The sequence below is a fragment of the Nerophis lumbriciformis genome, linkage group LG29, assembly GCF_033978685.3.
Source record: "Nerophis lumbriciformis linkage group LG29, RoL_Nlum_v2.1, whole genome shotgun sequence".
Lineage (NCBI taxonomy): Eukaryota > Metazoa > Chordata > Actinopteri > Syngnathiformes > Syngnathidae > Nerophis > Nerophis lumbriciformis.
In genome coordinates, this window is record NC_084576.2 from 3,998,354 (window position 1) to 4,022,375 (window position 24,022).

Below are 24,022 nucleotides of genomic sequence, written 5' to 3' on the forward strand. Positions count from 1 at the left end.
AAGCACAAGGATTATAAAACATTGCAGGACATTTGTTGCCTTGCATCCTGGAGATTAATCTTCAACACATTTGGATAATGTGGGCAGCACAGTGAAAAGGGGGTAAGTGCGTCTGCCTCACAATACAAAGGTCCCGGGTTCGATCCTGCACTCGGAATCTTTCTGTGTGGAGTTTGCATGTTCTCCCCGTTACTACGTGGGCTTCCTCCCACTTCCAAAGACATGCACCTGGGGATAGGTTGATTGGCAACACTAAAAATTGGCCCTAGTGTGTGAATGTGAGTGGGAATGTTGTCTATCTGTGTTGGCCCTGCAATGAGGTGGCGACTTGTCCAGGGTGTACCACGCCTTCCGCCCGAATGCAGTTGAGATAGGCTCCAGCGACCCCGAACGGGACAAGCGGTAAAAAATGGATCCTTCATTAATCTTACAAGATTTAGTGTTTTTACAAAATCATTAAATGACCATGCAATGAAAAAAAGAACACTTTTATTTACAAATAAAACATAAAATTTATAAAAACTAAATGTACAATTTTCACATCCCACAATGCTTAGCAGCAAGGCGAGGAGTGGGCAGGGCTGGTCAGTCAGAGTCTTCTTTCGGTTTCTTCTTCTTTTTCTTCTTCTTGCTACTTTCGGGCTGCAACGGAAAGTCCATCAGACGTTTTGCTCTCCGGTCACGTCTTCACCTTCCAAACCACTCACCTCTGTCTCAGGCTCCGCCCCCGCATCCTCTGGCACCGCCTCCTTAGGGTCCTCCTGTTTCTTCTTCTTCTTCTTCTTGTCTTTGTGCTGGGAAGACGGCGTGGCATCTGTGTCCGCCTCGTCTCGCTTCCTCTGCAGGAGACAGCAGATGTTGGAAAAGTGCGCGTTCATCTTTACGGACAGGTAACTCACCTTGGCGGGTGTGGCGCATGGCTCCGCCCCTTTGGAGGCACCGCTGCTGCTGCACAGACGGGAAGAGTGACATTTTAGTATCAAGAGTGAGGCGTGCATGTTGCCGTGACAACGGCGTGACGCTGTCGTCAGAGCAGCTGAGAGTTTGCGAGCAGCAAAGTCGACGAGCTGCTCTGAACTTTCTTTTAGCAGACCGACTCCCTCCCAGAACACTTCAGCTCAGGGCGGGATAACCGTCTGCACCTCTGGTCCACAAAAGGGGAGGGATTCATATGCTTCCATTCCTGGGCGGGGTTAATCATTTGGCAATGCAGTCTGCTGGAAATGACGGACAGCGCCACTTTACATAGCAACAGATTCTGTGGTAAAAGGTGGAATTGCCACATTTGCAGAAATTTGTCACCTTTCATGTGTCAGGTAAAGTATCACAAATGGGGCCATATGAATTCATTTCCTATTGTATACAGTACAACATACACACGTACAACACCTGTAGCGCATGTCTCACCTGTAGTCCACGTAGCCACTCTTCCACTGGTCAGGTGTGCTGCCGTTAGGTTTGCCATGTTTGTCCAGAAGTCCTTTCTGGATCATCATCTTCTTCTGACTCGCCTGACAAAACACATTTCACCTCCTCAGTCTCTCTGCCGCAACACTCGCAGTAGTACTACTGCACCAGATGCAATACTTGCAGTACTACAATGTGTACTATTGCACAAGATGCAATACTTGCAGTACTACAATTTGTACTATGCACAAGGTGCAATACTTGCAGTACTACAATGTGTACTATTGCACAAGATGCAATACTTGCAGTACTACAATGTGTACTATTGCAGAAGATGCAATACTTGCAGTACTACAATGTGTACTATTGCACAAGATGCAATACTTGCAGTACTACAATATGTACTATGCACAAGATGCAATACTTGCAGTACTACAATGTGTAGTACTGCAAGTACTACTGCACCAGATGGAATTAGGGCTGGGCGATACAGACGAAAAAGTATCTCAATATATGTTTACTTAAACTCGATATATATCTCGATATATTTTCCAGTGAAAGTATACATCCATCCATCCATCCATCTTCTTCCGCTTATCCGAGGTCGGGTCGCGGGGGCAGCAGCCTAAGCAGGGAAGCCCAGACTTCTCTCCCCAGCCACTTCGTCCAGCTCCTCCCGGGGGATCCCGAGGCGTTCCCAGGCCAGCCGGGAGACATAGTCTTCCCAACGTGTCCTGGGTCTTCCTCGTGGCCTCCTACCGGTCGGACATGCCCTTAACACCTCCTTAGGGAGGCGCTCGGGTGGCATCCTGACCAGATGCCCGAACCACCTCATCTGGCTCCTCTCGATGTGGAGGAGCAGCGGCTTTACTTTGAGCTCCCCCCGGATGACAGAGCTTCTCACCCTATCTCTAAGGGAGAGCCCCGCCACCCGGCGGAGGAAACTCATTTCGGCCGCTTGTACCCGTGATCTTGTCCTTTCGGTCATAACCCAAAGCTCATGACCATAGGTGAGGATGGGAACGTAGATCGACCGGTAAATTGAGAGCTTTGCCTTCCGGCTCAGCTCCTTCTTCACCACAACGGATCGATACAGCGTCCGCATTACTGAAGACGCCGCACCGATCCGCCTGTCGATCTCACGATCCACTCTTCCCTCACTCGTGAACAAGACTCCGAGGTACTTGAACTCCTCCACTTGGGGCAAGATCTCCTCCCCAACCCGGAGATGGCACTCCACCCTTTTCCGGGCGAGAACCATGGACTCGGAGGTGCTGATTCTCATCCCAGTCGCTTCACACTCAGCTGCGAACCGATCCAGTGAGAGCTGAAGATCCTGGCCAGATGAAGCCATCAGGACCAAATCATCTGCAAAAAGCAGAGACCTAATCCTGCAGCCACCAAACCGGATCCCCTCAACGCCCTGACTGCGCCTAGAAATTCTGTCCATAAAAGTTATGAACAGAATCGGTGACAAAGGGCAGCCTTGGCGGAGTCCAACCCTCACCGGAAACGTGTCCGACTTACTGCCGGCAATGCGAACCAAGCTCTGACACTGATCATACAGGGAGCGGACCGCCACAATCAGACAGTCCGAAACCCCATACTCTCTGAGCACTCCCCACAGGACTTCCCGAGGGACACGGTCGAATGCCTTCTCCAAGTCCACAAAGCACATGTAGACTGGTTGGGCAAACTCCCATGCACCCTCAAGGACCCTGCCGAGAGTATAGAGCTGGTCCACAGTTCCACGACCAGGACGAAAACCACACTGTTCCTCCTGAATCCGAGGTTCGACTATCCGGCGTAGCCTCCTCTCCAGTACACCTGAATAGACCTTACCGGGAAGGCTGAGGAGTGTGATCCCACGATAGTTAGAACACACCCTCCGGTTCCCCTTTTTAAAGAGAGGAACCACCACCCCGGTCTGCCAATCCAGAGGTACTGCCCCCGATGTCCACGCGATGCTGCAGAGTCTTGTCAACCAAGACAGCCCTACAGCATCCAGAGCCTTAAGGAACTCCGGGCGGATCTCATCCACCCCCGGGGCCTTGCCACCGAGGAGCTTACAAATAAAGATTATTCTTTTTTGAGCGAAATTCACTGAACTTGAAGTGGATGACAACTGCACTGTAAACAGTCAGTGGCACCTTTATTAACCCAGTTAGTCGAGATGGGTATTAACAGGGCAAAAATTAAACCGTTTAGGTAGCACAGAATTACATAAGAAATAAAATAGAAAAATATTTCTACAGAAAATAAATAACATAGCTGTGCAAATACAAAATGTATCAAACTCAGATAAAAAAATAAATTTGCAGGCAGGCACTTTTTAATTCCCAGTCGATGTAATGAACTGTCACACACGTACAGTTCTGTGGTCCTACTAGACCACATGTCTGTGGTCAGCTCCAAGTAAGTGACTTGACTTAATTGTGAGACTATGATCTTGTTTGTTTCAAAATTATTCAACTATTCAATGTTGAAATATAAAGAGTAGAACTAATGAACAAAATGTCAGCTACTGTTTGTAAAACACCAATGAAAATGAAATGTAGCATTTAGACAGGAAGTCATCACATGTCTGACACAATTACGTGTGTTCTTAAATGTGTATTCCACCTCTTCCAGTTTTGATTTGGGCTTACATGGTAAACAACTCAAATGAATGGGTTACCCAGACACATACATTTGTCCAAATGTGGCCAAATAGACGCATTGTGGGTTTCCTGGACGTCGTCTACATCGCTAAAAGAAAAATCTAAGGAAGATTACTAGTGTTCACTTCACAGCCACAGATGGTTCGTCTAGTTATTGACATTATTTACACATTACCATGTCTGTTTCAGTCACTACAGTAATTACAACTTGTGTTCACATCCACAGGAACCACATGAGTTAGCCTACTCTATATACAGTATTTACAACCTTACTAGTGTTCACTTCACAGCCACAGATGGTTCATCTCATTGACATTATTTACACATTACTTTGTTTCAGTCACTATGTTATTTAGTCCCTACAGTAATTACAACTTGTGTTCACATCCAGAGGACCTACATGGGTTAGCCTACTCTATACAGTATTTACAACCTTACTAGTATTCACTTCACAGCCACAGATGGTCCATCTACTTATTGACATTTACACATTACTTTGCTTCATTCACACATTACTTTCAAAACGATTTAACTATTCAATGTTAAAACAGTAGAATTATTGAACAAAATGTCAGCTATTGTCTTGTTGTAAAACACCAATGAAAATCAAATTTAGCATTTAGACAGGCTATACTGTAGCAAAAGTCATCACATGTCTGCCACAATCATGTACCGTATTTTCCGCACTATAAGGCGCACCTAAAAACCACAAATTTTCTCAAAAGCTGACAGTGCGCCTTATAACCCGGTGCGCTTTATATATGGATAAATATTAAGATTCATTTTCATAAAGTTTAGGTCTCGCAACTACGGTAAACAGCCGCCATCTTTTTTCCCCGTAGAAGAAGCGCGCGGTGCATGCTGGGATATGTGACGTTTCATTTCCATTTGTGTGTTTATGTAAAGACCCCAAAATGGCTCCTATTAAGTGTGTTGTCTGTCTAATTATAAATAATGCAGACGAGGCGTGTTAACTGAGTTCTCAACGTTTACTCACAGCGTGCTCATAACCACATTCTAACTCCCAGCATACAACAACGCTTCTCAGGGCTACCGCGCATGCTCGTAACTATCGTTGCATGCTGGGTAGTGTAGTTGTTATATTTGCTAGCTCATAACAGCACATTGAGAGACACGCTTACGCGCTTAATTCAATACTCGCCGTCATTCCGGGTGGATTGACAAAAGACCTCCAGCCGCTAGATATTGGTGTCAACAGGGCATTCGAAGCTAGACTGCTAACTGCGTGGGAACAGTGGATGACGAAGAAGCGCGCGGTGCATGCTGGGATATGTGACGTTTCATTTCCATTTGTGTGTTTATGTAAAGACCCCAAAATGGCTCCTATTAAGTGTGTTGTCTCTCTAATTATAAATAATGCAGACGAGGCGTGTTAACTGAGTTCTCAACGTTTACTCACAGCGTGCTCATAACCACATTCTAACTGCCAGCATACAACGCTTCTCAGGGCTACCGCGCATGCTCGTAACTATCGTTGCATGCTGGGTAGTGTAGTTGTTATATTTGCTAGCTCATAACATCACATTAAGAGACACGCTTACGCGCTTAATTCAATACTCGCCGTCATTCCGGGTGGATTGACAAAAGACCTCCAGCCGCTAGATATTGGTGTCAACAGGGCATTCGAAGCTAGACTGCTAACTGCGTGGGAACAATGGATGACAGAAGGCGAACACACCTTCACTAAGACAGGGAGGCAGCGCCAGACGACGCCAACATCTGCCAGTGGATCGTAAATGCCTGGGCAGATATTTCGGTCACAACTGTGGTCCGAGCTTTCCGGAAGGCAGGATTCACAGAACTGCTGGATAACAGTAACACTGACTCCGATGACTTCGACGAGACGGAACCGGCCATTTTGGATCTCACATTTGCCCAACTTTTCACTTCGGACACCGAAGACGAAGGATTTACGAATGAAGAATAACTTCAGAAAGTGAGCGCTATGTTTATTTTGTGTGTTGTGACATTAACGTTCGAGCAACATTATGTTGCTATTGCTCTGCACTATTTTGAATTTTACTATGTTTGTGATTGCACATTTGCGTACATTTTGGGAGTGAACAGAGTTGTTAGAACGCTGGTTTTTAATATATTATTAAAGTTTGACTGACCTATCTGACTGTTTTTTTGACATTCCCTTTAGCGCAGCGTAGGCGCGGCTTATAGTCCGGGGCGGCTTATTGGTGGACAAAGTTATGAAATATGCCATTCATTGAAGGTGCGGCTAATAATCCGGTGCGCCTTAGTGCGGAAAATACGGTACACATTACTTTGCTTCATTCACACATTACTTTCAAAACGATTTAACTATTCAATGTTAAAACAGTAGAATTATTGAACAAAATGTCAGCTATTGTCTTGTTGTAAAACACCAATGAAAATCAAATTTAGAATTTAGACAGGCTATACTGTAACAAAAGTCATTACATGTCTGCCACAATCATGTAGCTTAGCCAACCGCTACATTGGTCTAAAAATAGCTAAGCTACAGAAATCGCTACTTGTTTAAAAAGTAGCAAAGTTACGACCAAACTTCTGGGAAATATAGCTTAATTCTTTAAGTTCATAATTTTTAACTGAAAACCGCTGTTTTGACCACTGGATTATCAAAAACCGTACTCATTACGGGAAAAGCGTAGTTGCTGGCAGCAATGGCAAAGAGACGGATCAAGATTTTAACACATTGTAGATCGTAAAAAACGAAAAATAATGTTATATATTTTTACAGATAAAAAAGACGGAAAAAACTTGCCTGTCCAGACATGATCAAAGTGAAATATTTGAAGCCTTGTCAGTAATTCATACCATTGATTTTAATGCATCATTATTTTAGTGGAGTGTTTAGAGTTCTCTGCTGTTTTGTTCCACTTGTGTGAAGAACGTTGCTGGAATGTTGGAGATGTATGTTGGTCACTCGAGTTATGGATTATTGATTATGACCAACAAACATGGCCGACAAGACAGTAAACAGTCATATTAGTGATAATCATTCTTTGTTGTACGACGAGACTGACAGTACTGCAGTACCTACCTTAGGTCCCAGCCCCCACTTCCTGGGGTAGGTGTCTCGCTCCATGATGACCCTCTTGATCTTGGCCACCACGCCGTGGTCGCACGTGGAGATGACGGCCGTGGTCATGAGCGCCACAGCTGGTGAAAACAGAGGATTGTTAGCATGCGCATGGAGGGTCTGGGAGCATGCTCACAGTACGTAGGACAACTATGCCATCAGACAAGGATGGTAGATAGCAAGTCATCACAGCCCAGGAGCTCCTGCTGCTACACCGGTCATCATGTGGCACACACATTTAGTACACACCCCTAATACACACACGTGCACATTTAGTACACCCCCCCAAGTACGCGCGCACCCCCCCTAATATGCGCACACAAACATTTAGTACACACCCACACCCCCTACTTTGCGCGCGCACACAACCACACACATTTCGTACACACCCACACACCTGTACAGATAGCTTCACCCTTGGTGGTGATGACCACAATGTCCTGGTTGACCTCGATGCCGTCCTCGTAGCGGAGGAGGCCAGGCAGCATGATCTTGGCGCCGTAACAAATGGCGTTGACCTGCGGACAAGTGACGAGGTGGGTTTGTGGTGCATGCGAGCGATGCGGTAGTGGCCCGGCGAAGAAGAAAGACTCACGGCGCTGTCCTTCATCACCAAACGCTTGTACGACACCAGCAGCTTCTCCAGGGGAAAAACGACCCTCCTGAGATATGTCTCGTCCTTGTTGTGGTCAAACTGCCACTGGGCGTCCAGCAAGTCGTGCATGGTCACCAGGTTGTCCTGAAGACACACGTCAGTACTAAGATGTTTACAACTTCTAAACCCGGATGTCCTGAGGACACATGCCAGTACTGAGATGTTACAACTTCTAAAACCAGGTTGTCCTGAGGACACGTCAGTACTGAGAATTTCTTGAATTTTGAATCGCCGAAAGTTTTATCTTTCACAAATACTGCATTTTCGGTATTAGGACTCCCACGTGTTATTGTTTTCGTCATGACGAGAAATAAACCCAAGAAGCGAAGCATCAATGAAAAGTGGCTTCAGGAGCCACTTTTCAGCAAATGGCTCACTTATGACGATGGAAAGATGTTTTGCACGCCATGTAAACGGGCTAAGGAAAAGAACACATTTACGACCAGGTGCACTACTTTTCAAAGATCCAGCCTCACCAGGCACCAAGAAACACCATGTTACACCTTTCGTGCTTGTCTGCTCCCAGACTGTGGTCGAGGAGCGCGGGGAATGACTAGGCCCTGTATTTGTTACAACTCTGTTTTCCACAAAGCCAACCGGACACCCACCATGCTATTAACACTCCTGAACATGCTAGCGCTTCCTCTCCTAACTTGCCCACTCACTTACGCACGTCACTCATTCCACATTTTGCCATTCTTAAAGGGGAACACACAGCTTACGGCCATCACGAAGCCAGAGATGAAATGATAGAGACCACTGTATTAAATTACATTGAAACTAACTCGCCAAATTCTAAGTTTGTTGGCATTATTTGCCATGTACCGTATTTTCCGCACTATAAGGCGCACCTAAAAACCACAAACTTTCTCAAAAGCTGACAGTGCGCCTTATAACCCGGTGCGCTTTATATATGGATAAATATTAAGATTCATTTTCATAAAGTTTAGGTCTCGCAACTACGGTAAACAGCCGCCATCTTTTTTCCCCGTAGAAGAAGCGCGCGGTGCATGCTGGGATATGTGACGTTTCATTTCCATTTGTGTGTTTATGTAAAGACCCCAAAATGGCTCCTATTAAGTGTGTTGTCTGTCTAATTATAAATAATGCAGACGAGGCGTGTTAACTGAGTTCTCAACGTTTTCTCACAGCGTGCTCATAACCACATTCGAACTCCCAGCATACAACATCGCTTCTCAGGGCTACCGCGCATGCTCGTAACTATCGTTGCATGCTGGGTAGTGTAGTTGTTATATTTGCTAGCTCATAACAGCACATTGAGAGACACGCTTACGCGCTTAATTCAATACTCGCCGTCATTCCGGGTGGATTGACAAAAGACCTCCAGCCGCTAGATATTGGTGTCAACAGGGCATTCGAAGCTAGACTGCTAACTGCGTGGGAACTTCTCAGGGCTACCGCGCATGCTCGTAACTATCGTTACATGCTGGGTAGTGTAGTTGTTATATTTGCTAGCTCATAACAGCACATTGAGAGACACGCTTACGCGCTTAATTCAATACTCGCCGTCATTCCGGGTGGATTGACAAAAGACCTCCAGCCGCTAGATATTGGTGTCAACAGGGCATTCGAAGCTAGACTGCTAACTGCGTGGGAACAATGGAAGACAGAAGGCGAACACACCTTCACTAAGACGAGGAGGCAGCGCCAGACGACGCCAACATCTGCCAGTGGATCGTAAATTTGCCCAACTTTTCACTTCGGACACCGAAGACGAAGGATTTACGAATGAAGAATAACTTCAGAAAGTGAGCGCTATGTTTATTTTGTGTGTTGTGACATTAACGTTCGAGCAACATTATGTTGCTATTGCTCTGCACTATTTTGAATTTTACTATGTTTGTGATTGCACATTTGCGTACATTTTGGGAGTGAACAGAGTTGTTAGAACGCTGGTTTTTAATATATTATTAAAGTTTGACTGACCTATCTGACTGTTTTTTTGACATTCCCTTTAGCGCAGCGTAGGCGCGGCTTATAGTCCGGGGCGGCTTATTGGTGGACAAAGTTATGAAATATGTAATTCATTGAAGGTGCGGCTAATAATCCGGTGCGCCTTATAGTGCGGAAAATACGGTAAGTGTAGATGTGGTGGTCTTTAAACAACTGATGATCTACATACAGGTGAGAATAATCCATTAAATTTGTCATATGCATGAATGCCCTGGCACACCATTATCATTTCATGACAGAAGCAAAAATCTTTACACTTCTATACTGAAATAAATACACCTACAACTTATTAAATGAAAATACAGAAAAAATACCAGCAGTGGTAAAGTTTGGATCCATGAAGGAAAGAAGTGAATGAATGTTTATAATAAATGCATAAAAATGTGTTTTCTTTTGTATTATTTTTTTAATGAATTAAGTAACGCTTATGACAACCTTTTCCCAAAACACAATATAGAATGTGAGATATAACAAGATGAGGCATACATGTATCATTTCTTTTCAACACAGTGGGACTCCTAACTGTACAGTGGAACCCCATTTTTAAGATTTGATGGGATCCCTGGGACCCCATTTTGAAAATTCCTAGCACCAACACTGACATGTCAGTACTAAGAGGTTACAACTTCTAAACCCCGTTGTCCTGAGGATACACACGTCAGTACTAAGATGTTACAACTTCTAAACCAGGTTGTCCTGAAAACACAGGTCCACATGTCAGCACTCAGACGTCAGAACAACTTCCAACATATGAGACGCTTGATTGCTCTTCCAAAGTTTAATTAACATTCTGACACAGCCAGCCGGAATGAACTCAACACTTTGGTGGGCGAGGCCGGAACAGGAAGTTACCCACCTTCTCCCCCAGGACCCCCGAGCGGACTCTCCTGAGCTCCTGCATCTGACCGCCGACCCCCAAGAGGAGGCCCAGGTGGACACACAGGGTCCTGATGTAGGTTCCCGCCTCGCAGCTGACCCAGAAGATGCCTGGAAGACAGGCGGTGACATTTGACCCCGCATGGCGGCTGAGATATGCGAACTAGGGTGTGGTCTTACCGAGTCTCCTGTCCGGGTCGTACTCCACCAGCTTGCTCTCATAGATGGTCCGCACTCTCAGCTGCCGCTTGACGGCGGCGATGAGCGGCGGCCGCTGGAACAAGGCGCCAGTCAGCGTCTCCAGTCCCTGTGGACAAGTCACATGACCTGAGCGTCAGAGCTCAGACTCTTGTCATTGTGCGGACTTACCCTCGCCAGCGTCTGCTCGCTCTCGATAGCGTTGTGCAGCCGAACGATTCCCACGTACTCCTTCCCTGCGACACAGCAGAGGAGTGAGGGCAGGTGCCACGCTTTTATTGTGACGGGGCAGCCAGACACGATCCACCAGAATCTGCCTTCGGGCTTCCCGTCGGAAGGCGTTCGGACGACCTACCTGCGCTCTGCTGGGATTTGACCAACCGCGTGGCCCGGTCCACGCACACGATCAGACAGCCAGTGACTTTGGGGTCCAGCGTCCCGCTGTGACCAGTCTTCTCCACGCGAAGGATCCGCCGGACCCATGCCACCACCTCGTGGGAGGACGGGTTGGAGGGCTTGTCCAGGTTGATGAAGCCGGACCTGCGAGGAGGATGAGAGCAGGGGTGAATTCATGCCAAAGGTGGACGTGGAGTGCAGCGACCTCACCTGACATAGTCTTGGATGTTCCTCTTCAGGGGGTTGCTGCCGTTGAGAAGCGGCGTGTAGTGACACGTGCGCACGTTCAGCTTGTCAAAGTTCTGCAGAGAAGACGCAGCGTTACTTCCTGTCCGAGCATCACGCCGCCGACTGCGCACTCGCTAGTGTGATCAGAACGTTCCGGTCGTCTCGGCAGACACCGACAGAGCCATCCACTCGTACGAGTCAAGCGCCATCCGGCAGAACGCCGAAAAACATCCTGAAACGCAGAGAGACTCCGCCCCCAGAACGGGAGCAGAATATCAGGCTCCGCAGGACGCCGCTCAGCGAATGGATAAACAAGTTCATCACGTCACACACACACACACATTCTCAGCAGGGGGGTTACCTTCAAGAGGAGGGGCCACTGAGATGTGTCTAAGGTGGGAACTTTGCTTTCTGGTTGGATGAAGAAATCTCCGCTCTGCTGAATTTCCTGTTGACAACAAACGCTTCTAGTCTGACTCTTGCACCATGTGATTAATGTGCACACCTGACACTAACCCCCACATCATCTTGTTTCGACCTTTTCTTCTTCTTCTTCAGGGATGCTGCACAACACAAAACACATGTTACCCTACATGCCATCGACCATGTCACGTTTTTTGATTGATTGATACTTTTATTAGTAGATTGCACAGTACAGTACATACAGGTAAAAGCCAGTAAATTAGAATATTTTGAAAAACTTGATTTATTTCAGTAATTGCATTCAAAAGGTGTAACTTGTACATTATATTTATTCATTGCACACAGACTGATGCATTCAAATGTTTATTTCATTTAATTTTGATGATTTGAAGTGGCAACAAATGAAAATCCAAAATTCCGTGTGTCACAAAATTAGAATATTACTTAAGGCTAATACAAAAAAGGGATTTTTAGAAATGTTGGCCAACTGAAAAGTATGAAAATGAAAAATATGAGCATGTACAATACTCAATACTTGGTTGGAGCTCCTTTTGCCTCAATTACTGCGTTAATGCGGCGTGGCATGGAGTCGATGAGTTTCTGGCACTGCTCAGGTGTTATGAGAGCCCAGGTTGCTCTGATAGTGGCCTTCAACTCTTCTGCGTTTTTGGGTCTGGCATTCTGCATCTTCCTTTTCACAATACCCCACAGATTTTCTATGGGGCTAAGGTCAGGGGAGTTGGCGGGCCAATTTAGAACAGAAATACCATGGTCCGTAAACCAGGCACGGGTAGACTTTGCGCTGTGTGCAGGCGCCAAGTCCTGTTGGAACTTGAAATCTCCATCTCCATAGAGCAGGTCAGCAGCAGGAAGCATGAAGTGCTCTAAAACTTGCTGGTAGACGGCTGCGTTGACCCTGGATCTCAGGAAACAGAGTGGACCGACACCAGCAGATGACATGGCACCCCAAACCATCACTGATGGTGGAAACTTTACACTAGACTTCAGGCAACGTGGATCCTGTGCCTCTCCTGTCTTCCTCCAGACTCTGGGACCTCGATTTCCAAAGGAAATGCAAAATTTGCATGGTTGGGTGATGGTTTGGGGTGCCATGTCATCTGCTGGTGTCGGTCCACTCTGTTTCCTGAGATCCAGGGTCAACGCAGCCGTCTACCAGCAAGTTTTAGAGCACTTCATGCTTCCTGCTGCTGACCTGCTCTATGGAGATGGAGATTTCAAGTTCCAACAGGACTTGGCGCCTGCACACAGCGCAAAATCTACCCGTGCCTGGTTTACGGACCATGGTATTTCTGTTCTAAATTGGCCCGCCAACTCCCCTGACCTTAGCCCCATAGAAAATCTGTGGGGTATTGTGAAAAGGAAGATGCAGAATGCCAGACCCAAAAACGCGGAAGAGTTGAAGGCCACTATCAGAGCAACCTGGGCTCTCATAACACCTGAGCAGTGCCAGAAACTCATCGACTCCATGCCACGCCGCATTAACGCAGTAATTGAGGCAAAAGGAGCTCCAACCAAGTATTGAGTATTGTACATGCTCATATTTTTCATTTTCATACTTTTCAGTTGGCCAACATTTCTAAAAATCCCTTTTTTGTATTAGCCTTAAGTAATATTCTAATTTTGTGACACACGGAAGTTTGGATTTTCATTTGTTGCCACTTCAAATCATCAAAATTAAATGAAATAAACATTTGAATGCATCAGTCTGTGTGCAATGAATAAATATAATGTACAAGTTACACCTTTTGAATGCAATTACTGAAATAAATCAAGTTTTTCAAAATATTCTAATTTACTGGCTTTTACCTGTATTCCGTACAATTGACCAAATGGTAACACCCGAATAAGTTTTCCAACTTGTTTAAGTCGGGGTCCACTTAAATCAATTCATGGTAATCAATTAACGTGTCGCTACGTGCCATCGACCAGGTCTAGGTACAACACCAAAAATGTTCGTCAATTCACTTAACCAGACTTTTAAATAAAATAGCCGCTGTGAGATGCTTCATCTTTGGTGGCAAATAAGCTGAAGCCCACTCCCTTACGGGGAATCGATTCGCCCACGTGGTCTGTGCAGCAACACGTGGTAGATAGCTGCTACATGCTAACGATGCTAATGGGCCAACAGACTCCGAGCGACCATTTTCAGCAAACGCGTAATGGAAGTCACTTCGGTTGGGTTAGATAAAGAAGCAAAAAAGGACGAAAAGAGGAAACAAGACAAGAAAACAGAAAGAAGCCGCTTTGAACATCAAAGTAGGACACCGTGTGTACACGTGGTTATTTTCACCGTTCAATAATCGATGGCGATCGATTTTACAGGATCGAATTACTTGCTGAACGTAAGTAAAATTTCGATTAGGACCTCAGAAATCAGGCAATCAGCTGACAGAGAGGAGGAAAAGGGTTGAAATGGGGGGAAAAGTCGGCGGAGAACTTGAAGACTCACCCTCTACGTCCGCCATCTTAGCTCAAGTGACCGAAGCTTCATTTGGCCCCGCCTGTTCCTTTTTCTCCTTCACGTTGCTTTGCTGCCACCAAGTGGTCACACGTTGCAATACAGCTCCTCCCTTGTCATTTATGTAACGATGACGTGTAACAGGTATAAATACAATTAGTTCATATTATTACACATGAATAATCGAAGGGATATCAATTTAACACAGTTTTAAACATTATAAAAAGGTGCGTTGAATCAGATTATTTTACTTTTTTTAAATAATGGTGCTTGTAACGTAATTAATGTAGTACTTTTGTTGTCCGTTACGTTGGCGCATGCGCCGAACGTTAGCCACGTCCGTTCCCTACTTCAGGGCAGTTTTTTCTAAAATATTAACATCCATTCAACTAGTTTGTGTTATGTTATGAAATAGTGACATATTTAAGACTCCGATTACCTCACATCAATTATTACACTTTGAAATATATTTTGGGCTAAATATTGAATATTCTCTACGTCTGTTTGCCATAAAAAACACAATTTTCTATGACAAAAAAGACATAACACAAACAAAACAGAACAACTTATATAATTAACGGATAGTTCTGATGTTGAACCAAAGACTTAGGTGTTGAAAGTGGAAAAACAATTATTAGTACTTATTTGTAACATTTTTATGAGTGGGATCCTTTTGGATCCCCAATAATTTTAGTGTTTTTTTTTTTTTTTTTTATCCATGTCGACTTATTGACCTATTTATGGCTCAAAATACTTTACATCACGTATTTCACTTTAACAGTTTTTTTTGGGGGGGGGGACAAAGCATATTTTGTGTGTCAGCCACACTGTAAAAACTATTTCAGTGGTATTGTCCATTCTACTTTATTTTTAAAAGTAGATTTATTCCAATAAATCAATTTATTTTTATTTTTAGAGTTTTTGAGTTATCTATAAGTAAAAAGTGTGAATGTTTTCGTAACTTAATTTTTTATGTGATAAAATTAATTTTATTGGACTTCCAACATAAATTGATTTAGCAAAACTCAGTCCAAATGTTTACAGGTAAAAGCCAGTAAATTAGAATATTTTGAAAAACTTGATTTATTTCAGTAATTGCATTCAAAAGGTGTAACTTGTACATTATATTTATTCATTGCACACAGACTGATGCATTCAAATGTTTATTTCATTTAATTTTGATGATTTGAAGTGGCAACAAATGAAAATCCAAAATTCCGTGTGTCACAAAATTAGAATATTACTTAAGGCTAATACAAAAAAGGGATTTTTAGAAATGTTGGCCAACTGAAAAGTATGAAAATGAAAAATATGAGCATGTACAATACTCAATACTTGGTTGGAGCTCCTTTTGCCTCAATTACTGCGTTAATGCGGCGTGGCATGGAGTCGATGAGTTTCTGGCACTGCTCAGGTGTTATGAGAGCCCAGGTTGCTCTGATAGTGGCCTTCAACTCTTCTGCGTTTTTGGGTCTGGCATTCTGCATCTTCCTTTTCACAATACCCCACAGATTTTCTATGGGGCTAAGGTCAGGGGAGTTGGCGGGCCAATTTAGAACAGAAATACCATGGTCCGTAAACCAGGCACGGGTAGATTTTGCGCTGTGTGCAGGCGCCAAGTCCTGTTGGAACTTGAAATCTCCATCTCCATAGAGCAGGTCAGCAGCAGGAAGCATGAAGTGCTCTAAAACTTGCTGGTAGACGGCTGCGTTGACCCTGGATCTCAGGAAACAGAGTGGACCGACACCAGCAGATGACATGGCACCCCAAACCATCACTGATGGTGGAAACTTTACACTAGACTTCAAGCAACGTGGATCCTGTGCCTCTCCTGTCTTCCTCCAGACTCTGGGACCTCGATTTCCAAAGGAAATGCAAAATTTGCATGGTTGGGTGATGGTTTGGGGTGCCATGTCATCTGCTGGTGTCGGTCCACTCTGTTTCCTGAGATCCAGTGTCAACGCAGCCGTCTACCAGCAAGTTTTAGAGCACTTCATGCTTCCTGCTGCTGACCTGCTCTATGGAGATGGAGATTTCAAGTTCCAACAGGACTTGGCGCCTGCACACAGCGCAAAATCTACCCGTGCCTGGTTTACGGACCATGGTATTTCTGTTCTAAATTGGCCCGCCAACTCCCCTGACCTTAGCCCCATAGAAAATCTGTGGGGTATTGTGAAAAGGAAGATGCAGAATGCCAGACCCAAAAACGCAGAAGAGTTGAAGGCCACTATCAGAGCAACCTGGGCTCTCATAACACCTGAGCAGTGCCAGAAACTCATCGACTCCATGCCACGCCGCATTAACGCAGTAATTGAGGCAAAAGGAGCTCCAACCAAGTATTGAGTATTGTACATGCTCATATTTTTCATTTTCATACTTTTCAGTTGGCCAACATTTCTAAAAATCCCTTTTTTGTATTAGCCTTAAGTAATATTCTAATTTTGTGACACACGGAATTTTGGATTTTCATTTGTTGCCACTTCAAATCATCAAAATTAAATGAAATAAACATTTGAATGCATCAGTCTGTGTGCAATGAATAAATATAATGTACAAGTTACACCTTTTGAATGCAATTACTGAAATAAATCAAGTTTTTCAAAATATTCTAATTTACTGGCTTTTACCTGTATATCCAAGAGGTTAGACATGAACCATAACTTGTCTTTTTTGTTCTCTCTCTCCAATGACAGATGGGATGGCCCTGTAAGTTGTGCAGCACTGTTGTACCAACCAAGAGTGACATTTTAAAGCATTACAGACTGCACCATGGGACCTTTGGACACAGCCATTCCTTGCCTTGCATTCATGTAGGTTGCCCATGCTCTTCTTATACATCCCTTCGCTCTCATCTGTCAAGATGCTAGACTTCTCCTCTCTGACACCACCGCCAGAGAGTCGAGCTCCACTCCCACCACGTTACTGGCCTTCTCTACCAACTTGTCCAGTCTGTTTGCGTCCCTCGCTCTCAGCCCGCTGCCCCAGCAGGCCACGGCGTACAAGAAGGCGCCTGCCACCACCGACTCGTAGAATATCTTTTATTCTATTCTATTATCATTCTATTTTTCCTGACCAAGTTTCCATTGTGACTTGGACATGACATACTAGACTCACTTTTTGCCTGAAAATGTATACTAATACCCTTAATATCAGTAATGGTCAACATTTGCTGTCTTACAGATTAATGAAGCGTTCCGAAGGTGCAGTGCTGTTCCACTGGAATCAACATTTATGTCCCAACTGGACAGGTACACTCCAAAACTCCTGGAGCTCTTCAGTGCAAAAGGAGGAGTGACTGCAGCGCATCAAGAACTTGTTGATGGAACTGACACAGGTGGGTTAAAAGTGGTTTAAAAGTTTAAACTGAATCTGTAATCATGCTGTAATAACGGTATCACAGATTTGGAGTAAAATTGCCAAAAAAATTCATTTATTTATTATTCTTCTCTTAACTCTAGGACCCAAGTGCCTCTGCAGTGAAGAAGAGAGATGTGACTGTGAGATGCCTCATAGAGTACATGGGAGAGAGTGGACAGGAGCTAATCTCTGACTACTGTAAGTATTGTTTAAAAGCAGTTTTGGATCAATCTGATGTACAAGCTTAAATTGGGTTTACTTTTATGTTAACTGACTGAACCAGCAGTTGTCAGGTGGAGGTCCAGAATGCAGCTAGTTGGCAAGAGCCCCAGGATAGCCAATTAGCATAGCACCACAGAGTGATGCCTTTCTGTCTTGTGTTTCTGTTTGCCCTAAAAAAACATATATATATATATATATATATATATAAAACATATTACTGTTTGTTTGTTTGTTTTAATTTCTGGTGGTTCTATTCAGGTTTTTTATATGCAAATTAGAAATGCCAATAAGAAACATGTGGCTGGAAATGCATCTATCGTACCAAGTTTAATGTGCAAGATCTCAAATTAGAATTCAAAAGTTTTCAAAATGGTCATCACAAAAGTAATCATTATCTGAATTAAATCACACAACTTATATTACTGTAAATATAAAATTAGATGTTTGTTTTTTTAATTACTGTTTTTGTATCTCAAAGGGAACTGCTGAGACCTCTGTTCATGAGGACCTGGAAATGAAGAATATGAGCATCTACATCTGTCGTGAGCCAAATGCAGTAGGAATCATCATTGAGGGAGTACCAGTCCTTACTCATCTTGGAAACCTGGCCAAAGCATGCTGCCTACTTCTGGGGTTGACGTATGCACTTAATCTTGAGTATCCATCCAAACTTTCCAAAACATTTGAGGTGTTTCAAAGACTTTTTGTGGGACTTGACACACTGCGCCCAAAACCAACCCCCAAATTCATGACTCTCAAAAACAAGCTTCTAGCTTAGGCAGTGAGCCATGACTGTCAGCTTGCACTTTTGAACAGCTATTTTCTTGTCTGTTCAAAATCATTATACATTGTTCATTGAGTGGAATTCTTCAGAATGTTGTAACGGTTTGCCCTGTTCAGGTTTTATACAAAGCTCCAGGTCATCGTTTCTGGTGTGTAAATTAAGTTTTTTTTATGTTTTATACACACTAAATTGCCCCACTGTGAAGCTCCAGCTGGTCAGAAGGAGGGATCTGTGAGTTGTTTAAGTTAAAATGTTTCAAAATATACACACTGAAAGACACTACAGTGAAGGTGTTCTGCTTGTGAATTGTTACAGAAGTACAGATAATCTTAATGTTAAATTGTTTTAGCAAGAAACTGTACTGTGAATGTTCTAAGTAAAACTTGAGATGCTGAGGTCATGCATTCTTTTATGCACTAAATACTGATGTTCTTGACTGTTAATACTGTCCAGCTTATTGACAGGTTTGGATATGGCTTGTGAAAATGTTTTAATATGTATACGGTTAAAAAAAAAAGAAAACTACTGTGAAGGTGTTCTATACAGCACTTTAAAAAGTGGAGGTCATGCATTCTTGTATAATATGGATGTTGACTGTTCATACTGTCCAGCTCATTGCCACTGTTTTTATATGGTAATGATTTAATAAAGGTTGGAATTTGATATGTCTTGATTTTTTTATTATTATTCTAAGTAATTATTTTAAGCAGTTTCCATTTTCAAAACAAAGAAAGGGTAAGTTGGTCAAAATTAATAAAATTGAGTACAAAAATTATTTTTTCATTTAAATGTTACTTATTTTAATTAAGTCTTGTGTGTTTAATATGCTGATGTTTTTTACATTGATTTTACTCAATTTCTTGGCTTTTTCTGTAAACGCAACTTAATCTTTTTGCATAAATCGAAATGCATATTATTAAGTTCTACTTACTCAAAATACCAATTAGTTGAATAAACTAACAAAAATTGCTTGGAAAATGTTGCCTTATTTTTATTGAGTTCGATCTAGGCAACAGTTTTTACAGTGCATAAAAAACAAAGTTTTCTTTACAAAAGGCATAAAACAAGGGAAAAAACCTAAAATAATACAAACTTATAATTGACAGAATGATCTGAAGTTGATCTAGAGATTTAAGTGTGGAAAGTACAAAAATAAATATGAATATATATGACTCATTTTTAACACTCTTTTGGACTCCCAAGAACTTAAGCGGGATCTTTAAAAAAAACAACAACAAAAAAACGTGAAATATTGACCTATTCAAGGCTCCAATTACTTCACATCAAATATTCCACTTTGAAATATTTTGGGAAAAATATTGCATAAGATTTCTATGACAAAAAAGGTATGAAAAAAAAAATAAAAAATAAAAATAAAATATAACCAGAGAGAGACTTAGGTGCTGATAGTAAATAAATAATAAATAAATATATATATATATATATATATACATACATACATACTAGAGATGCGCGGTTTGCGGGCACAACCGCGAAGTCCGCGGATTATCCGCGAATCGGGCGGATTAAATTTTAAAAAATTAGATTTTATCAGCGGGTCGGGTCGGGTCGGGTCGGGCGATTGAAATTTAAAAAAATTAGATTTTAAATAGATTCAGGTGGGTGGCATTTAAACCAATTGGGAAATATATATACATAGTTAAATGTTGTTACCCACATACGAAAAACGAGCAGGCACCTGCAGCATATGCCACAACAGAAGAAAAAAAAAAAAGAGATGGACACTTTTACGGAGCGGAGAAGGCCCCCGACGCCTCGCCGGGGTCCGGGACCGAGGCCCCTTCCCCCGAGAGGGCCCCACCGGGAGCCGTAGCTGAGGCGATCCGCGAGAAGGGCCCGACGCACGTCCAGGGTCACCACCGTAGCCCACCGCACCGACACCCCGCCTCGTCCGCCTTCGCCGCGGCCAGCGTCACGCGCAGCAGGTAAGCAGCTTACCTGCCCGCCACCCCCGTGGCCGGGGGCTCGTAACAGGGGTCACTCCGCGCGCTCCGCCCGCGCAGCTTACCTGCCCGCCACCCCTGTTGCCGGGGGCGCGTAACAGGAGTCACTCCGCGCGCAGTGCGCTCACGAAAGGGGTGGGGCTCACCCTGGTTGATATAGACAGCAGCTAGGACGGTGGCCATGGAAGTTGGAACCCGCTAAGGAGTGTGTAACAACCCACCTGCCGAATCAACTAGCCCTGAAAATGGATGGCGCTGGAGCGTCGGGCCCATATACCTGGCCGTCGCCGGCAGCGAGACGCGCTTGGAGGTACGCTCAGCGCGGCTCCCATATGATTGCGCACTGGTGTGCGTCTGGGTCGTGACAGCGTGGCACGCGAATGCTGCATTGGATCAGTCTCTTTTCTTTAACAGGCAAAAGCTTTATAACCTCACTAATGCCTTGCATCGTCTATATTAGATATATAACAACGGGCGGGTGCGGGCGGATGCGGTTCTGATCAAATGTTAGATCGGGTGGATTGCGGATGGTTGACGACTTTCTGATGCGGTTGCGGATGAAATAATTGCCTATCCGCGCATCTCTAATACATACATACGCACACGCACACGCACACGCACACACACACACACACACACACACACACACACACACACACACACACACACACACATATATACACTAGAGATGCGCGGTTTGCGGGCACAACCGCGGAGTCCGCAGATTATCCGCGGATCGGGCGGATGAAATTTAAAAAAAATAGATTTTATCCGCGGGTCGGGTCGGGCGGTTGAAATTAAAAAAAATTAGATTTTAAATAGATTCAGGCGGGTGGCAGTTAAACCAATTGGGAAATATATATACATAGTTAAATGTTGTTACCCACATACGAAAAACGAGCAGGCACCTGCAGCATATGCCACAACAGAAGAAAAAAAAGAAAAGAGATGGACACTTTTACGGAGCGGAGAAGGGCCCCGACGCCTCGCCGGGGTCCGGGACCGAGGCCCCTTCCCCCGAGAGGGCCCCACCGGGAGCCGTAGCTGAGGCGATCCGCGAGAAGGGCCCGACGCACGTCCAGGGTCACCACCGCGCCCACCGCACCGACACCCCGCCTCGTCCGCCTTCGCCGCGGCCGGCGTCACGCGCAGCAGGTAAGCATCTTACCTGCCCGCCACCCCCGTGGCCGGGGGCTCGTAACAGGGGTCACTCCACGCGCTCCGCCCGCGCAGCTTACCTGCCCGCCACCCCTGTTGCCGGGGGCGCGTAACAGGGGTCACTCCGCGCGCAGTGCGCTCACGAAAGGGGTGGGGCTCACCCTGGTTGATATAGACAGCAGCTAGGACGGTGGCCATGGAAGTTGGAACCCGCTAAGGAGTGTGTAACAACCCACCTGCTGAATCAACTAGCCCTGAAAATGGATGGCGCTGGAGCGTCGGGCCCATATACCCGGCCGTCGCCGGCAGCAAGACGCGCTTGGAGGTGCGCTCAGCGCGGCTCCCATATGATTGCGCACTGGTGTGCGTCTGGGTCGTGACAGCGTGGCACGCGAATGCTGCATTGGATCAGTCTCTTTTCTTTAACAGGCAAAAGCTTTATAACCTCACTAATGCCTTGCATCGTCTATATTAGATATATAACAATGGGCGGGTGCGGGCGGATGGCGGGCGGATGCGGTTCTGATCAAATGTTAGATCGGGTGGATTGCGGATGGTTGACGACTTTCTGATGCGGTTGCGGATTAAATAATTGCCTATCCGCGCATCTCTAATACATACATACGCACACGCACGCACACACACACACACACACACACACACACACACACACACACACACACACACACACACACACACACACACACACACACACACACACACACACACACACATATATATATATATATATATACACACTAGAGATGCGCGGTTTGCGGGCACAACCGCGGAGTCCGCAGATTATCCGCGGATTGGGCGGATGAAATTAAAAAAAAATAGATTTTATCCGCGGGTCGGGTCGGGCGGTTGAAATAAAAAAAAATTAGATTTTAAATAGATTCAGGCGGGTGGCAGTTAAACCAATTGGGAAATATATATACATAGTTAAATGTTGTTACCCACATACGAAAAACGAACAGGCACCTGCAGCATATGCCACAACAGAAGAAAAAAAAAAAAGAGATGGACACTTTTACGGAGCGGAGAAGGCCCCCGACGCCTCGCCGGGGTCCGGGACCGAGGCCCCTTCCCCCGAGAGGGCCCCACCGGGAGCCGTAGCTGAGGCGATCCGCGAGAAGGGCCCGACGCACGTCCAGGGTCACCACCGCGCCCACCGCACCGACACCCCGCCTCGTCCGCCTTCGCCGCGGCCGGCGTCACGCGCAGCAGGTAAGCATCTTACCTGCCCGCCACCCCCGTGGCCGGGGGATCGTAACAGGGGTCACTCCGCGCGCTCCGCCTGCGCAGCTTACCTGCCCGCCACCCCTGTTGCCGGGGGCGCGTAACAGGGGTCACTCCGCGCGCAGTGCGCTCACGAAAGGGGTGGGGCTCACCCTGGTTGATATAGACAGCAGCTAGGACGGTGGCCATGGAAGTTGGAACCCGCTAAGGAGTGTGTAACAACCCACCTGCCGAATCAACTAGCCCTGAAAATGGATGGCGCTGGAGCGTCGGGCCCATATACCCGGCCGTCGCCGGCAGCGAGACGCGCTTGGAGGTGCGCTCAACGCGGCTCCCATATGATTGCGCACTGGTGTGCGTCTGGGTCGTGACAGCGTGGCACGCGAATGTCTGTGCTGCATTGGATCAGTCTCCTTTCTTTAACAGGCAAAAGCTTTATAACCTCACTAATGCCTTGCATCGTCTATATTAGATATATAACAACGGGCGGGTGCGGGCAGATGGCGGGCGGATGCGGTTCTGATCAAATGTTAGATCGGGTGGATTGCGGATGGTTGACGACTTTCTGATGCGATTGCAGATTAAATAATTGCCTATCCGCGCATCTCTAATACACAGACACACACACACACACACACACACCCATATACACACACACACGCGCAAACAAACACACATATGTATGCTTGGGATCCTTTTTGATCCCCAATAATTTTAGTGGGATTTAAAAAAAAATCAATGTTATGAATTATTGATTTACTTTAAATTTCAATTACTTTACTTCAAAATTTCCACTTTGAAATATTATTTTTTTAGCAAAATATTGCATGTTTTGTGTTTTTATCATAGAGATTTTCCTTTCCATGACAAAAAGGCATAAAACCAACAAAAACAACTGACATTTA

At 45.0% G+C, this 24,022-nt stretch overlaps 1 protein-coding gene, 1 long non-coding RNA gene and 2 other non-coding genes across 4 annotated transcripts; 1 reads left to right on the forward strand and 3 right to left on the reverse strand.

The window, feature by feature from the left end:
* Window positions 1-472: 472 nt before the first annotated feature.
* Window positions 473-14,495, reverse strand: dkc1 (dyskeratosis congenita 1, dyskerin). Its single transcript, XM_061925191.2, has 15 exons — window positions 14,382-14,495; window positions 12,005-12,051; window positions 11,850-11,936; window positions 11,471-11,562; window positions 11,220-11,404; window positions 11,036-11,100; window positions 10,847-10,973; window positions 10,647-10,777; window positions 7,757-7,900; window positions 7,559-7,679; window positions 7,123-7,241; window positions 1,408-1,511; window positions 900-948; window positions 708-839; window positions 473-642 (listed from the first exon to the last, which is right to left on the reverse strand). The coding sequence occupies exons 1-15, from the start codon at window positions 14,395-14,397 to the stop codon at window positions 586-588; spliced, it is 1,476 nt and encodes a 491-aa protein (XP_061781175.1). The 5' UTR covers window positions 14,398-14,495; the 3' UTR covers window positions 473-585.
* Window positions 7,315-7,391, reverse strand: LOC133572386 (small nucleolar RNA SNORD83). Its single transcript, XR_009810528.1, has one exon. It is a non-coding gene; the product is annotated as a small nucleolar RNA SNORD83 (small nucleolar RNA).
* Window positions 11,628-11,817, reverse strand: LOC133572399 (small nucleolar RNA SNORD17). The gene has a single exon (XR_009810541.1). It is a non-coding gene; the product is annotated as a small nucleolar RNA SNORD17 (small nucleolar RNA).
* Window positions 14,496-17,020: 2,525 nt separating the features above from the next.
* LOC140676701 (uncharacterized) lies at window positions 17,021-17,966 on the forward strand. Its single transcript, XR_012048594.1, has 3 exons — window positions 17,021-17,200; window positions 17,571-17,724; window positions 17,849-17,966. It is a non-coding gene; the product is annotated as an uncharacterized lncRNA (long non-coding RNA).
* Window positions 17,967-24,022: the final 6,056 nt, after the last annotated feature.

Coding starts and splice junctions, on each gene's coding strand:
- dkc1 (XM_061925191.2), bottom strand. Junction 11,563..11,849: donor AGTGGCCCCTCCTCTTGAAG/GTAACCCCCCTG, acceptor TCTTCTCTGCAG/AACTTTGACAAGCTGAACGT. Junction 840..899: donor CATGCGCCACACCCGCCAAG/GTGAGTTACCTG, acceptor TGTCTCCTGCAG/AGGAAGCGAGACGAGGCGGA.